The sequence below is a fragment of the Enhydra lutris genome, unplaced genomic scaffold, assembly GCF_002288905.1.
Source record: "Enhydra lutris kenyoni isolate GAN:26980312 unplaced genomic scaffold, ASM228890v2 scaffoldscaffold13, whole genome shotgun sequence".
Taxonomy (NCBI): Eukaryota; Metazoa; Chordata; class Mammalia; order Carnivora; family Mustelidae; genus Enhydra; species Enhydra lutris.
This window is the reverse complement of record NW_019154097.1, coordinates 10,012,292-10,029,472: the sequence shown is the minus strand read 5'-3', so window position 1 is coordinate 10,029,472 and position 17,181 is coordinate 10,012,292. Positions and strand designations below refer to the sequence as shown.

Below are 17,181 nucleotides of genomic sequence, written 5' to 3'. Positions count from 1 at the left end.
AATGCCTCAGACAGATTTCTCCCAGCTCATGCCTCTGCTAGCATTCTTTGATGTATTGTCCTAGAGTATGTGGCCAAATCTCCAAGTCCTTGGAGAAGGACTCTGGCTAGGATCTCTCAGAATTCTAATCTATCAAAACAGCCTGCAAACATCCATTAAAATTGCATTAAATGTTCTGTTCATTTCTCCTCACTTTTCTTTATGGGGGATTCTTTTTTGCTGTTTTATCATAGATGAAAATACTCTGTAGAAGAGAAAGTTTCCTCTTTCATAGGAGGAACCTATCACTCACTGGAGTTTAATTCATTTAGATTCCTGGCAATCTAATGAGTTTAAGAAAACAAAAAAATTTCATTTTGTCTTTATCCAGGTAAGTTTAGGTTATTAGAATGGGAACAATGACCATTTTTGTGACTTTCTTCACACTAACCCGAAGGAGAAAGGCATTCCTTAATCTTTAAGACAGAGATTATGAAATGCTTAGCAAATTTTTCTGTACCTGAAGGTTCTGTCAGCATCTGGTTTTGCTTATGACTGGAGAAGCCTAACTACGAAGCTGTGAGTATTTTTTCTTTAGGGAGAAACATGTATGTCAGCCTCCTTGTTCTCCCCAAAGATTTTGTCCTCATTCTTTTGGGAAGATTTGTCTGGTTTTCATGCTCTCTTAGTAGCAGAGTCACCAGTTCCATATATGTAGATGTTTAACAAATCCTCTGTTTTCTTTTTTCTTTAAGAAGAGTATTTATTTATTTACTAATTATTTGAGAGAGTGAGGAAGAGACTGCAAGTGGGGTGAGCAGAGGGCGAGGGACAAGCAGACTCTGTGCTGAGCAGGGAGCCTGACATGGGACTCAATCCCAGGACCCTACGATCATGACCTGAGCTGAAATCAAGACTCAGAACTTGAACCAACGGAGTCACCCAGGAGCCCCAACAAACCCAATTTTCAGCCACACATCTCACTCTTGTCCTCTACTGCATCTAATTTTTCAAGGGCTCTGGATGGCCAATTGTGAGATCTTCCTTGGATGTGCTGATACCATTTGTGCCTGTTTGGCTGCTGCTTCCTCCACCCTGGTTCATGATTACTATAAAAGGCATCTACTTGTTTTATGTCTTCCACATATTTGCTAAAAGCTCTCCGGTATCTTGCACTTGCAGATAATATCAGGATATTTTTATTTATTATTTATTTATTTTAAGCTTGTATTTACTTGTTTATTTATTTGTTTATTTATTTTGAGAGAGATCACAAGTAAGCAGAGAGGCAGGCAGAGAGAGAGGAAGGGAAGCAGGCTCCCCACTGAGCAGAGAGCCCAGTGCGGGGCTCGATCCCAGGACCCTGGGATCATGACCTGAGCTGAAGGCAGAGGCTTTAACCCACTGAACCACCTAGGGGCCCCTGTATTTGTTTATTTGATAGAAAGAGAGAGAGCACAAGCAGGGAGATTGGGGGGCGGGGGAGAAGCAGGCTCCCCACTGAGCAGGGAGCTTGATGCAGGGCTCAATCCCAGGACCCTGGGATGACAACCCCAGCCGAAGGCAGACATCTAAGGACTGAACCACCGAGGCGCCCCTATATCAGGATATTTTTAGAGCTGAATCCCAAGCAGCCAGGTTCCTGGTCCAGTTCACCTTTCATTAATCTTATCACTGTCTTATTTAATTTTCCCATGTATCTATTTTTTACATCCAGGTCTTACTACAAACATTACTGAGAATCATCCCAGGTGCCTCATTGTAACAATGATTCAGCTGACAGCTACACCGGCAAATGCACTTGTTGATGAACCCGTGCACATTCGTGCTACTGGCCTGTCTCCCTTTCAAGTAGTGATTCTTCAGGCCTCCCTGGCAGATGAGAAGGGGAACCTATTTCATTCTCAAGCCTACTGTAAGGCCAATGAAGCTGGGAGGTAGACCTGCAGCAGGCCCCTTTGCTGGGAGGTGACTACATCGGAGTCCACCCTATGGGTCTCTTCTGGTCCCTGAAACCTGAAAAATTTTTAATGAAATTGGTGAAAAGAGATGTGATGAATAGCCCCTTCCTGGTCCAAATAAAACTTTATGATTCAAATTTGGAATTAACCGACATCGCCACCACTGCTCCAAAAGTCAGCCTGACTTTGGAGAGGTGGTATGTAGCACCTGGTGTCAAACGGATCCAAGTTCGGGAAGGCCACCTTCGGGGAGCCCTCTTCCTCCCTCCTAGTGAGTAAAATTAACCTGGTTACTGTCATCCTTATGTCTCCTCTTTCCAGTGCCTAATCCTTCTAGAGGTTTAATTTGGAAATGGATAGTACATAGTATAGTCCTTTCCAGCCTTAGAATCAGGGCTAACTCTGGGTCAGAACAAGAATATGGTGAGGCGGGGAACCTAGGTGGCTCAGTGGGTTAAGCCGCTGCCTTCGGCTCAGGTCATGATCTCACGGTCCTGGGATCGAGTCCGGCATCAGGCTCTCTGCTCAGCAGGGAGCCTGCTTCCCTCTCTCTCTCTCTCTGCCTGCCTCTCTGTCTGCTTGTGATCTCTGTCAAATAAATAAATAAAATCTTAAAAAAAAAAAGAATATGGTGAGGCCACATTCCAACTCAAGTTGGATCTCAACAATTCTGGAGCTTGTCTAAGGATATGACTATATGTAGTTTATGGAGTCCCTGCATTATGGGGCTTCATAGCTTTGGATTTATGTGAAATCCGTCTGTGTTAAAGGCCACTACCTGAAGATTCACCTCCTGATATCGATTATGTCCCAGCTTCTTTTGGGAGTTCTATCTTACCTGAGTTTCAACTTAGGTATAGGTCATTGCATCGAATAAGCTGATGATACAACGGACTGAAATGTTGCAACAAATATAGAGGATGCAAAGAGACTCTATACTCTCTAGTTCCATGAATGCTGCATATTTATAGGACATTTCATACATCCACAGATACACAACATGATCCCTACCAGAAAAGTCAGTTTCCCACAGTGATCTCCACATACCAATAAGTGGTTCAAAACGTGTACTGGTACATTTCTCAGGGTTTATTGTGGGACTGAATGAAGCAAAGTCAGTTTCCCAGAAGCAGCCCTCGACAGGTCTGGGTCTCAGGTGTGTCTGAGAGCCCCTTCTTTAGGCATGAGCTTCAATCTGGGACACAGCCATCGTATCATCAGGATGTACTGCCTCTCTCTTATGCTTTCAGAAACAGAAACATGTAGAAGTAAGATGGGTAAAGGAAGCCTGAAGTGTTCAAGGTGGTAACTGACAGCATAGAGTTATAGATGATGTAGAAAGAATAAAAGGTTCCCTTTCGGGGCGCCTGGGTGGCTCAGTGGGTTAAGGCCTCTGCCTTCGGCTCAGGTCATGATCTCAGGGTCCTGGGATCGAGCCTTGCATCAGGCTCTCTGCTCGGCAGGAGCCTGCTTCCCCCCTCTCTCTGCCCGCCTCTCTGCCTACTTGTGATCTCTGTCAAATAAATAAATAAAATCTTAAAAAAAAAAAAAGCTTCCTTCCCTTTCCACAATCATCCTGACACATGCAGTCATAAATTTCAGTATTTGTACACCTAGTAATTAGCACAGAGACAACAACATTGTGTGTAGGGATGGGAAATTAAGTGGCACAAATGTCTGTGCCTCTCCTATTCCACCCCAGTTAAAAATCTACATATCAGTGATATCCCCATCACCTGGGGATGATGTGCTGGGTTAGAGGGTACTTTTGGTGAATCCTCGCAGATACTGCATGTTCTGTGTGTCCTGCTTGTTCTGTGGGGATAGATACAAAGGAGCATTGAGCTGTGTGGGGCGAAAAGAGGATTGAGTCAGGTCTCAAAACAATTCTCAACTCAACATTCTTCCACGATCAGAGGCTCGTTACTCTTAAGTCCTCCCTCCTCCTGGCAATCAGGAGATGAAAAGCAACTTTACTCATTTATTGAAGCGGTATTTTTATTTATTTTTTTTAAAGATTTCTTTATTTATTCATTTGACAGATAGAGATCACAAGTAGGTAGAGAGACAGGCAGAGAGAGAGGAGGAAGCAGGCTCCCCGCCGAGCAGAGAGCCTGATGCGGGGCTCGATCCCAGGACCCTGGGATCATGACCTGAGCCGAAGGCAGAGGCCTTAACCCACTGAGCCACCCAGGCGCCCCTGAAGCGGTATTTTTAAAAATTTATTTTATTTTATTTGTTTATTTGACAGAGGGGAGGGGAGAGAGAGAGAGAGAGAGAGAGAGAGAGAGAGAGCACAAGCAGGTGGAGTAGCAGGCAGAGGGAGAGGGAGAAGCAGGCTCCCTGCCAAGCAAGGAGCCTGACATGGGGCTCGATACCAGGACCCTGGGATCATGACCTAAGCCGAAAACAGTCGCTTAAGCAATTGAGTCACCCAGGTGCTCCTTGAAGTGGTATTTTAAAGCCAAGATATATATATATATATATATATATATATTTTAAATTTTATTTTTTATAAACATATAATATATTTTTATCCCCAGGGGTACAGGTCTGTGAATAGCCAGGTTTACACACTTCACAGCACTCACCATAGCACATAACCTCCCCAATGTCCATAACCCCCCACCCCCCCTCCCCCCATCAACCCTCAGTTTGTTTTGTGAGATTAAGAGTCACTTATGGTTTGTCTCCCTCCCAATCCCATCTTGTTTCATTTACTCTTCTCCTACCCCCTTAACCCCCCCATGTTGCATCTCCTCTCCCTCATATCAGGGAGATCATATGATAGTTGTCTTTCTCCGATTGACTTATTTCGCTAACCACGATACCCTCTAGTTCCATCCACGTCGTAGCAAATGGCAAGAGTTCATTTCTTTTGATGGCTGCATAGTATTCCATTGTGTATATATACCACATCTTCTTTATCCATTCATCTGTGGATGGACATCTAGGTTCTTTCCATAGTTTGGCTATTGTAGACATTGCTGCTATAAACATTCGGGTGCACGTGCCCCTTCGTATCACTACGTTTGTATCATTAGGGTAAATACCCAGCAGTGCAATTGCTGGGTCATAGGGTAGTTCTATTTTCAACATTTTGAGGAACCCCATGCTGTTTTCCAGAGTGGTTGCACCAGCTTGCATTCCCACCAACAGTGTAGGAGGGTTCCCCTTTCTCCGCATCCTCGCCAGCATCTGTCATTTCCTGACTTGTTAATTTTAGCCATTCTGACTGGTGTGAGGTGGTATCTCATTGTGGTTTTGATTTGTATTTCCCTGATTCCGAGTGATATGGAGCACTTTTTCATGTGTCTGTTGGCCATCTGGATGTCTTCTTTGCAGAAATGTCTGTTTATGTCATCTGCCCATTTCTTGATTGGATTATTTCTTCTTTGGGTGTTGAGTTTGCTAAGTTCTTTATAGGTTTTGGACACTAGCCCTTTATCTGATATGTCATTTGCAAATATCTTCTCCCATTCTGTCAGTTGTCTTTTGGTTTTGTTAACTGTTTCCTTTGCTGTGCAAAAGCTTTTGATCTTGATAAAATCCCAATAGTTCATTTTTTGCCCTTGCTTCCGTTGCCTTTGGCGATGTTCCTAGTAAGATGTTGCTGCGGCTGAGGTCGAAGAGGTTGCTGCGTGTGTTCTCCTCAAGGATTTTGATGGATTCCTTTCTCACATTGAGGTCCTTCATCCATTTTGAGTCTATTTTCGTGTGTGGTGTAAGGAAATGATCCAATTTCATTTTTCTGCATGTGGCTGTCCAATTTTCCCAACACCATTTATTGAAGAGGCTGTCTTTTTTCCATTGGACATTCTTTCCTGCTTTGTCGAAGATTAGTTGACTATAGAGTTGAGGGTCTATTTCTGGGCTCTCTATTCTGTTCCATTGATCTATGTGTCTGTTTTTGTGCCAGTACCATGCTGTCTTGATGATGACAGCTTTGTAATAGAGCTTGAAGTCCGGAATTGTGATGCCACCAACTTTGGCTTTCTTTTTCAATATTCCTTTGGCTATTCGAGGTCTTTTCTGGTTCCATATAAATTTTAGGATTATTTGTTCCATTTCTTTGAAAAAAAATGGATGGTACTTTGATAGGAATTGCATTAAATGTGTAGATTGCTTTAGGTAGCATAGACATTCTCACAATATTTATTCTTCCAATCCAGGAGCATGGAACATTTTTCCATTTCTTTGTGTCTTCCTCAATTTCTTTCATGAGTACTTTATAGTTTTCTGTGTATAGATTCTTAGTCTCTTTGGTTAGGTTTATTCCTAGGTATCTTATAGTTTTGGGTGCAATTGTAAATGGGATTGACTCCTTAATTTCTCTTTCTTCTGTCTTGTTGTTGGTGTAGAGAAATGCAACTGATTTCTGTGCATTGATTTTATATCCTGACACTGTACTGAATTCCTGTACAAGTTCTAGCAGTTTTGGAGTGGATTCTTTTGGGTTTTCCACATATAGTATCATATCATCTGCAAAGAGTGATAGTTTGACTTCTTCTTTGCCAATTTGGATGCCTTTCATTTCCTTTTGTTGTCTGATTGCTGAGGCTAGGACTTCTAGTACTATGTTGAATAGCAGTGGTGCTAATGGACATCCCTGCAGTGTTCCTGACCTTAGTGGAAAAGCTTTCAGTTTTTCTCCATTGAGAATGATATTTGCGGTGGTTTTTTCATAGATGGCTTTGATAATATTGAGGTATGTGCCCTCTATCCCTACACTTTGAAGAGTTTTGATCAGGAAGGGATGCTGTACTTTGTCAAATGCTTTTTCAGCATCTATGGAGAGTATCATATGGTTCTTGTTCTTTCTTTTATTAATGTGTTGTATCACATTGATTGATTTGCGGATGTTGAACCAACCTTGCAGCCCTGGAATAAATCCCACTTGGTCGTGGTGAATAATCCTTTTAATGTACTGTTGAATCCTATTGGCTAGTATTTTGGTGAGAATTTTTGCATCTGTGTTCATCAAGGATATTGGTCTGTAGTTCTCTTTTTTGATGGGATCCTTGTCTGGTTTTGGAATCAAGGTGATGCTGGCCTCATAAAATGAGTTTGGAAGTTTTCCTTCCATTTCTATTTTTTGGAACAGTTTCAGGAGAATAGGAAGTAGTTCTTCTTTAAATGTTTGGTAGAATTCCCCCAGGAAGCCGTCTGGCCCTGGGCTTTTGTTTGTTTGGAGATTTTTGATGACTGTTTCAATCTCCTTACTGGTTATGGGTCTGTTCAGGCTTTCTATTTCTTCCTGGTTCAGTTGTGGTAGTTTATATGTCTCTAGGAATGCATCCATTTCTTCCAGATTGTCAAATTTGTTGGCGTAGAGTTGCTCATAGTATGTTCTTATAATTGTCTGTATTTCTTTGGTGTTCGTTGTGATCTCTCCTCTTTCATTCATGATTTTATTTATTTGGGTCCTCTCTCTTTTCTTTTTGATAAGTCTGGTCAGGGGTTTGTCAATCTTATTAATTCTTTCAAAGAACCAGCTCCGAGTTTCGTTGATTTGTTCTATTGTTTTTGTGGTTTCTATTTCATTGATTTCTGCTCTGATCTTTAGGATTTCTCTTCTCCTGCTGGGTTTAGGGTTTCTTTCTTGTTCTTTCTCCAGCTCCTTTAGGTGTAGGGTTAGGTTGTGTACCTGAGACCTTTCTTGTTTCTTGAGAAAGGCTTGTACCGCTATATATTTTCCTCTCAGGACTGCCTTTGTTGTGTCCCACAGATTTTGAACCGTTGTGTTTTCATTATCATTTGTTTCCATGAATTTTTTCAATTCTTCTTTAATTTCCTGGTTTACCCATTCATTCTTTAGAAGGATGCTGTTTAGTCTCCATGTATTTGGGTTCTTTCCAAATTTCCTCTTGTGATTGAGTTCTAGCTTCGGAGCATTGTGGTCTGAAAATATGGAGGGAATGATCCCAATCTTTTGATACCGGTTGAGACCTGATTTAGGACCGAGGATGTAATCTATTCTGGAGAATGTTCCATGTGCACTAGAGAAGAATGTGTATTCTGTTGCTTTGGGATGAAATGTTCTGAATATATCTGTGATGTCCATCTGGTCCAGTGTGTCATTTAAGGCCTTTATTTCCTTGTTGATCTTTTGCTTGATCTGTCCATTTCAGTGAGGGGAGTGTTAAAGTCCCCTACTATTATTGTATTATTGTTGATGTGTTTCTTTGATTTTGTTATTAATTGGTTTATATAGTTGGCTGCTCCCACGTTAGGGGCATAGATATTTAAAATTGTTAGATCTTCTTGTTGGACAGTTCCTTTGAGTATGATATAGTGTCCTTCCTCATCTCTTATTATAGTCTTTGGCTTAAAATCTAATTGATCTGATATAAGGATTGCCACTCCTGCTTTCTTCAGATGTCTATTAGCATGGTAACTTCTTTTCCACCCCCTCACTTTAAATCTGGAGGTGTCTTCGGGTTTAAAATGAGTTTCTTGTAGGCAACATATAGATGGGTTTTGTTTTTTTATCCATTCTGATACCCTGTGTCTTTTGATTGGGGCATTTAGCCCATTAACATTCAGGGTGACTACTGAGATATGAATTTAGTGCCATTGTATTGCCTGTAAGGTGACTGTTATTGTATATTGTTTCTGTTCCTTTCTGATCTACTACTTTTAGGGTCTCTCTTTGCTTAGAGGACCCCTTTCAATATTTCCTGTAGAGCTGGTTTGGTGTTTGCAAATTCTTTCAGTTTTTGTTTGTCCTGGAAGCTTTTAATCTCTCCTTCTATTTTCAATGATAGCCTAGCTGGATATAGTATTCTTGGCTGCATGTTTTTCTCGTTTAGTACTCTGAATATATCATGCCAGCTCTTTCTGGCCTGCCAGGTCTCTGTGGATAAGTCTGCTGCCAATCTAATATTTTTACCATTGTATGTTACAGACTTCTTTTCCCAGGCTGCTTTCAGAATTTTCTCTTTGTCACTAAGACTTGTAAATTTGACTATTAGGTGACGGGGTGTGGATCTATTCTTATTGATTTTGAGGGGGGTTCTCTGAACCTCCTGGATTTTGATGCTTGTTCCCTTTGCCATATTGGGGAAATTCTCTCCAATAATTCTCTCCAATATACCTTCTGCTCCCCTCTCTGTTTCCTCTTCTTCTGGAATCCCAATTATTCTAATGTTGTTTCGTCTTATGGTGTCACTTATCTCTCGAATTCTCCCCTCATGGTCCAGTAGCTGTTTGTCCCTCTTTTGCTCAGCTTCTTTATTCTCTGTCATTTGGTCTTCTATATCGCTAATTCTTTCTTCTGCCTCATTTATCCTAGCAGTGAGAGCCTCCATTTTTGATTGCACCTCATTAATAGCTTCTTTTTATTTCAACTTGGTTAGATTTTAGTTCTTTTATTTCTCCAGTAAGGGCTTTTATATCTCCCGAGAGGGCTTCTCTAATATCTTCCATGCCTTTTTCGAGCCCGGCTAGAACCTTGAGAATCGTCATTCTGAACTCTAGATCTGACATATTACCAATGTCTGTATTGATTAGGTCCCTAGCCTTCGGTACTGCCTCTTGTTCTTTTTTTTGTGGTAAATTTTTCTGCCTTGTCATTTTGTCCAGATAAGAGTATATAAAGGAGCAGGTAAAATACGAAAAGGGTGGCAACAACCTCAGGAAAATATGCTTTAGCCAAATCAGAAGAGATCCCAAATCGTGAGCGGGGAGAAAGGGGATAAAAAGAGGTTCAGAAAAAAAAAAAAAAAGAAAGAAACAATGAAAATTGAAAAAGAAAAACAATTAAATTAACTGCAAGGCTAAAGAATCATGGGGAGAAAGCCATGAGTTCCATGCTTTGCTTTCTCCTCCTCTGGAATTCCACTGCTCTCCTTGGTATTGAAACTGCACTCCTTGGTAGGTGAACTTGGTCCTGGCTGGGTTTCTTATTGATCTTCTGGGGGAGGGGCCTGTTGTAGTGATTCTCAAGTGTCTTTGCCCCAGGCGGAATTGCACCGCCCTTACCAGGGGCCGGGCTGAGTCATCCACTCGCGTTTGTTTTCGGGAGCTTTTGTTCCCTGAGCGCTTTCCGTAGATTTCTGGAGGACGGGAATGAAGATGGCAGCCTCCCGGTCTCCGGCCCAGAGGAGCTGAGAGCCCGGGGCCCCACTCCTCAGTTCGCCCTCAGAGAACAGCGCCCAATTACTCCCGTCACCCTGGCCTCCGGCCACGCTCCAAGCTGACTGAGCCTGCGACCGGTTCAAGGTAACCCCGAGCTGAGAGCTCACTCCTCGGCTCTGTCTCTGTAGCCGGCTTCCCTGTTCTAATCCTGTAAGCTTTGCGACACTCAGACACCCCCGATCCTTCTGTGACCCTGCGGGACCTGAGGCCACGCTGACCCCGCGTGGGCTTCACCCCGGTTAAGCCTCTGGAGCGATGTCCCTCAGCGAAACAGACTTAAAAGTCCTGATTTTGTGCTCCGTTGCTCCGCCGCTTGCCGGGAGCCGGCCCCTGCCCCCGCGGTCTATCTTCCTGTCGCTTTGGATTCACTTCTCCGCCAGTCCTACCTTTCAGAAAGTGGTTGATTTTCTGTTTCTAGAATTGCTGTTCTTCTCTTCGATCTCCTGTTGGATTTGTAGGTGTTTGTAATCTTTAGATAAGCTATCTAGCTGATCTCCCACTACCTGAAGTAGTCTCAGCCTACTACTTCTCCGCCATCTTGACTCCTCCCCTCTAAAGCCAAGATATATTTAATACCATTTTATTAAATGGTATTTGCTCCCTTTCTCAAGATGAGAAAACATAGCAATGTTTTGTTTTGAAAATTCCCAATATCCTTTAAATCAAGTCACTCTTTTTTTTTTTTAATTTTTATTTTTAAGTAACATCTCACTTACTTATCTCTTTAAGTACTAACATGGGGCTTGAACTCAACCCCAAGATCAAGAGTCACATGCGCTACTGACTTAGCCAGCCAGGTGCCTCCATGGATGGGACAAGTCTACTTCTGTTAAAATCACTTACTGGAGACTAGAGTGCCTCCAAGAAGTGCATCATAAATTTTTTTTGCTTTATTTAGAAAACTAGCTGCCTACACAGAGCGTGTGTAGAATGACACTCTGACCTACTTTTTACCAGTGTTAAGTTGCAGGGAATAAACAGATTGTTGTCACATGGAAGTTCTTACCATTTACACCTGCTTGACTGTAAGATTTTGTCACTGTGTTGTCAGATGAGTGGAATAGAGCAGTGCGAAGTCCAGATTTTAGTTAACAATCATTTCAATAGCTTTCTTTGAAGTCATATATTTTGAAGTCCCCCCCCCTTTTTTGAGTTATATATACTTTGAGAACTCAATTAAATCTGTAGAGGCTTTCATTAGTAAAATGCACACATATGGTATTTGCTCCACTCAGGGGTCCCTGAGTGGCTCAGTTGGTTAATCGTCCTACTCTTGGTTTTGGCTCAGGTCATATCTCAGGATCCTGAGACTGAGACCCCTGTCAGGCTCCCTGCTGAGCACGGAGGCTGCTTAAGAGTTCTTCCTTTCCCTCTCCCCCTCCCCCGTGCCACCCCATCCCAGCTTGCATGCTTTCTCTCTTAAAAAAAAAAAAAAGAAAGGAAGGAAGAAAGAAAGACCCACTTAAACCTATATTTTGCATATAATTTCAGGACCTTCACTGATTTCCTAAAGCCCAATTGTATATTTTTTCACAGGTTAAAAAGTGCTTGCCTAATTTCAATGGCTTTCTTTACTCCAATACTATAGAAATGAACCACTGTGAGTCCTCAGTACCCCTTGGCTACAGAGATTAAACTTGTCAGTGAACATGGCTCCCAATCAACCTTCCTGATACTATGTTCCATTAATGTTCCATAATGTTCCATAATGTATTCAATCAGCTTTAGTTCTGAAAACTTGGGGATTCTACTGAAAATTTATGCTTCAATTCTAGAATTTGTGATGCATTTCTTCGTGTTGTCGTATTTTTCTTCTCTTTTCCTTCCCTTCCCCTTAACCTCAGCTTTGTTTTGTTTTTTTCTTTCTCAGGAAAGGGCTGTTTCCCAGGGATAATTGACTTGTTTGGTGGTATTGGTGGACTGATTGAGTACCGGGCCAGTCTCCTGGCCAGTCGTGGCTTTGCCTCCTTGGCCTTGGCTTACTTTAACTATGAAGATTTGCCTGCCCAACCAGAAAAGACAGAATTAGATTATTTTGAGGAAGCTGTCAACTTTCTCCTGAGACATCCTAAGGTAATTTTTGCCTTTTCTTTTAGTCCTTGTTTGTTTGTTTGTTTTTAAGATTGTGTTTATTTTTTTGACAGAGAGAGACACAGCGAGATAGGGAACAGAAGCAGGGGGAGTGGGAGAGGGAGAAGCAGGCTCCCTGCCAAGCAGGGAGCCCAATACGGCCCAATCCCAGGACTCTGGAACCATGAACCAAGCCAAAGACAGACGCTTAACGACTGAGCCACCCAGATGCCTCTTAGTCCCTGTTTTCAAATACCCATTACATCCTGTGGCTTCCCTTAACTTCCAAGTATGATTCTCCTCAGTGAACTGGAAGTTCTATGACATAGCCATCTTATTCACATGATTTCTTTCCCACCCAATGTCTTTTGCTCAGAAAGACAAAACGGGAAGTTAGCCTGTGTCCATGATGGAATCAAAACACAATGGCTTCATTTATTTATTTCAAAGATTTTATTTATTTACCCAGGTGCCCTGAGCAATTCTCATTAAGAAAAAAATATCAGCAATTAACAAGGGATAACATGCAGCAACCCTAATATAGCAGGAAAAGTACATTTTAGAACTTAAAGAAGGTATGGATTGGGAAGTCCTACAGCATTATAGTTAAGTCCTCTCCAATAACTAAAAATCAGACTCACTCCTCAAAGGAAGATTATCTGTCTTGTAGAGTCTGGTGACTTAATAATAATCAGAGAAGGTGATAATAATAAGAATTACATTTATTGAGGATGTGTATTGCTAATTACTCTAGTAAGCTCTTCACTTGTATTATCCCCTTTACTTCTCACAAGAACCTTACGAAATAGCATCACCACCATAATATTTAATAGATGAAGAGATTCAGGGTTAGAAAGGGTTAGTAGCTTGTCCAAATTCCCACAACCAGATGGGAAAGAGACAGAAACGCAACTCAGTTCCATCTGAATCTAAAGCCATTGCATCTTGGATGCTTGGGTGCCTCAGCTGCTTAAGCATCTGCCTTCAGCCCAGGTCCTGATCCCCAGAGGGTCCCAGGGTCCTGGGATCTAGCCCCACATTGGGTTCCCTGCTTATGGGAAGCCTGCTTCTCCCACTCCCCCTGCTGTGTTCCCTCTCTCGCTGTGTCTCTGTCAAATAAATAAAATCTTTAAAACAAAAAATTGCTCTATGGGTATCTGGCTAGCTCAGTTGGTTAAATGTCTGCCTTCAGCTCAGATCATGACCCCGGGGTTTTAGAGTGGAGTCCCACATCGGACTCCCTGCTCAGCACTTCCCTCCTTCATGCTTATCCCCTCTCTCTCTCAAACAAATAAATAAATAAAGTCCAAAAAAAAAAGAACTGATCTAAGTAAAATTAAGTCTCTGTACCACACCCTATTTCATATAAAGGATCATCCAAAATATGATCAGAATTACAGTAATAAGATGAGCAATAATCACTAACAATCTACTGATGCATTGAAGTTTTAAATAGCTATATTATGCTGAGTTTTCTGCTTGGCTTAGATGAGAAATGAGGAGGTTCTGTGATTCTGCTGTTCACTTTCTTAGCCTGCTTGCCCTTATACTTGCTGCATGACTTTTCCCTCTTTGTTCTTCCCAAAGTCAGCCAATGACTAATGACTTCCCAAAGTTAGTCAATGACTAATGAGACTTGGAAACCAGATTTCTCTCCTAGGCTCTTACTACTTCCACTAAACCTGCTTCATGCTCTCTCTTCTGTGAGAAGAGAGACCACCCACCTTTCAATTCCTTATAGATCTTATTTCTCCATCTGTTGATTTTAAGTGTCTTCTAAGCATTCTAAATTCCCTGATCCCAAATTTGGTGGCAGAAGTTATAACAAGAGCTGGTGTTCTGCCAAACGTCTGCACATAACTGAGTCACTTGTTGTTGTTGTTAATCCATGTTATACTTCCTTTTACTCTGTCTTCCCTGGCCAAATCCATTCTGAGTTCTCACCTTTCATTCTGTAACTGTGACTCTGTATTTTTCATATTAAGACGTAGAACTTCAGGGCTTGAAAGGTCTTTTTAATTCAAAAGGAGATGATTCCAGTCACCCCTCTTAATATACAGGATAGGACCTCAGGTAGAATGTATTGGCCTTCCAAAGAGGCTGAAAAAATATATATATATATTGCAAAGGGGAATAGGTTCAGATCCATCAGACTCTACCCCCTGGGACTGGATACATGCCCCATAAAAGAAAAAGAGAATAGTTCTTATTGGTGTCCACTACACAGCATACAATACCTTTCCTTCTTGTTTGCGCCCCCCCCGCTTTTTTTTTTTTGTATAAAGGTCCAAACTGTAGCTCATTTCCTCTGAGAATCTTTCCCTGATCCTGCTTTATTTCCTGGTAATCTGGGTTGGCAGCCTTGCCTATGTGCATTCTTATATCGCAGAATTTGTAAGCTACTCTGATTGTCTGGTTTTTTCCTTCCTGTCTCTCCATCGGGCAGTGAGTTCCTTGATGATAAGAGATGACTTATGCCTTTTTTCCCCTCTGTGTCCTCCGGCGGTTAGTACAGGGTGGACAATCTAAAATTGCTTGGTTAGGGGCACCTGGGTGGCTCATTGAGTCATGATCTTAGGTCATGATCCCAGGGTCCCGGGATCGAGCCCCCCCGCCCCCCATCAGGCATTCTTGCTCAGCAGAGGAATCTGCTTCTCTCTCTCCCTCTGCCTATTTCTCTGCCTGCTTGTGTATGCTCTTTCTCTCTCTCTCTGTCAAATAAATAAATCTTTTTAAAAAATGCCTGCTTGATGACTGAAGGCGGAAGAGGAAGCTAAGCCAGGTCTCCTTTATGAAACCTTTCTCTAAAGGAGAAACCTTCCAGGGAAACCACCGCAGAGGTAGAATCCTCTGCTCACATTTCCATTCTCTGTTCTACTAAACTCATCTTTTTTCTCAGTCTTTTCCTGTAGAGTACCCTTTCCTCTGGACTTCTAGAGACCCTAGAATTGGTACAACAGCATTGATCGATCAACTGTAACTTGACTTATGTTATTCACATGAGTTATGGGCCTTTTTCTTCTTTTTCCTACTACATTGGTATTTCTTTAGGGCATTTTAAACTCAGTGCCTAACATCACGCTGAATCCATAGTATTTAATTTGGAAGGTCTGATATGTTTTTGAAGGATTATTTCCTTTGAACATTCATCATGTATTCCAGAACTCTAGAACTGGGCATGTGGGTGGGATTAGTCCTTGCTTGGCTCCTACTGGCCATTCAAGTTCTTTGGTTATTTGAGATGGTCACATTTTGCATCTCATTTCCATTATTTTTAGGTCCTCGGCCCAGGCATTGGCATAGTTTCCATAAGCAAAGGTGCAGAGATTGGACTCTCCATGGCTATTCACCTAAAACAAGTCACAGCTACTGTGCTTATTAATGGGCCCAACTTCATCTTGAGAATCCCACAGGTATATCGTGGTCAGATAAGTAAGCCCTTAGCCTTCTCTCCACAATCGCTGTCCATCAATGCCTTGGGGTTAGTAGAGTTCCAGCACGGCTTTGAGGAAGCTAGATGTGAAGCCAGTGAGACTTCCCTTCTCCCCATTGAAAAGGCCCAGGGACATTTCCTTTTCATTGTGGGAGAAGATGATAAGAATCTCAACAGCAAAGTGTATGCTGAGCAAGCCACCCAACAGCTGAGCAGATACAGGAAGAACAACTGGACCCTGCTATCTTACCCTGGGGCAGGCCACCTGTTAGAGCCTCCCTATTCCCCACTGTCACTGTTGTTGAGTTCTGCCATTCAAACACAAAAGCAGCATAGTCTGGCCATAATGAATGTTCATGGCTGTGTTCCATTTAAACTTTATTTATGGAAACTGACATTTGCATTTCATATAATTTTTACATGTAACAGAATAGTAATTTTCTTTTTCTTTTTTTTTCTAAGCATTGGCCAATGTAAAAGCCACGCTTAGCTTGTGGGCAGTAGAAAAACAGGCTGTTGGCTAGATTTAGCTCACAGGGCATAGTCTGATGACCTTGGGTGTAGAATGATCCAAATTACTTTGTCCAAGGTCAAATTTGACGTATTTCCTCTAACGGGCAAGTCATAATCCACATATTCCTGAGCTACTGAATTGCAATGGGTAGAAGTGGAAGGTAGATAATCAAGTGAAGATGAACCAGTAAAAAGGTACTTTGAATGATTTTGTAGGTGTGTTGGGGGAGCCAACAAGGAGTTAGAGGGACAGAAGTAATACACAAACACTTCACGGTATCTGCCTAAACTCTTTTTCTTTCATCTGCTTTCTGATACTTCCTCTGTTTTAGAGTGCAATCATTCCATTCAGGATGAGCGAGGCTATTAGCCTCCCACCTTTCTCACTCAGAGAAGTTTTTACATTTCCCACACCCAGTCAATCAGACTACGTCACTTCTTTGACTCTAATAATCATGTAATTGCAATGGCTAATACCGCCTACTGTATATGCTACATAATAACTAGATAGATTAGATGCTATATCATTAGTTATATATGCCATATGCTATATAATAGCTAACATAGTGGGTTTAATGGGTATAATTATTTTTGTTTCCCCTTCCAGACTTCAGGAAGAATGAGATGTTTATGAGATACGATGTTTGTGTTTTATATCCCTTGATTTACATTTTGTGGATTTTCAGAACTAAGAAGGTCTTAAAAATTTTTTTTCATATATTCTGTTCTGTATCACTACTACAAATATTGGCAGGCAGGCAGATCAAAAAACCATTCTTTTTATTTATTTATTTATGTGCCAGAGAGAGAGAGAGAGCAAGCACAGGAAGGCAGAGCGGCAGCAGAGGCAGGGGGAGAGCAGGCTCCCCGCCAAGCAAGGAGCCCGATGGGGAACTCGATCCCCGGGTGCTGGGATCATGACCTGAGCCGAAGGCAGCTGCTTAACCAACTGAGCCACTTAGGCGTCCCTCAAAAAACCATTCTTGGCCAGCTTCTCTGACCTCTTGGAAATGTAACTGGTCTGCTTTTCAGGGTTGACCTCTTGTGTGCACCCATAAAGTATCTGCACCTGGTTAACTCATAGCA

General features: G+C 42.0%; 1 protein-coding gene across 1 annotated transcript; it reads left to right on the top strand.

The window, feature by feature from the left end:
* Positions 1 to 1,539: 1,539 nt before the first annotated feature.
* On the top strand, positions 1,540 to 16,911 carry LOC111145724 (bile acid-CoA:amino acid N-acyltransferase-like). Its single transcript, XM_022500881.1, is given in 4 exon segments — positions 1,540 to 1,912; positions 1,915 to 2,211; positions 11,950 to 12,152; positions 15,428 to 16,911. Coding segments are annotated over 4 exon segments (1,311 nt in total). The 5' UTR covers positions 1,540 to 1,746; the 3' UTR covers positions 16,073 to 16,911.
* Positions 16,912 to 17,181: the final 270 nt, after the last annotated feature.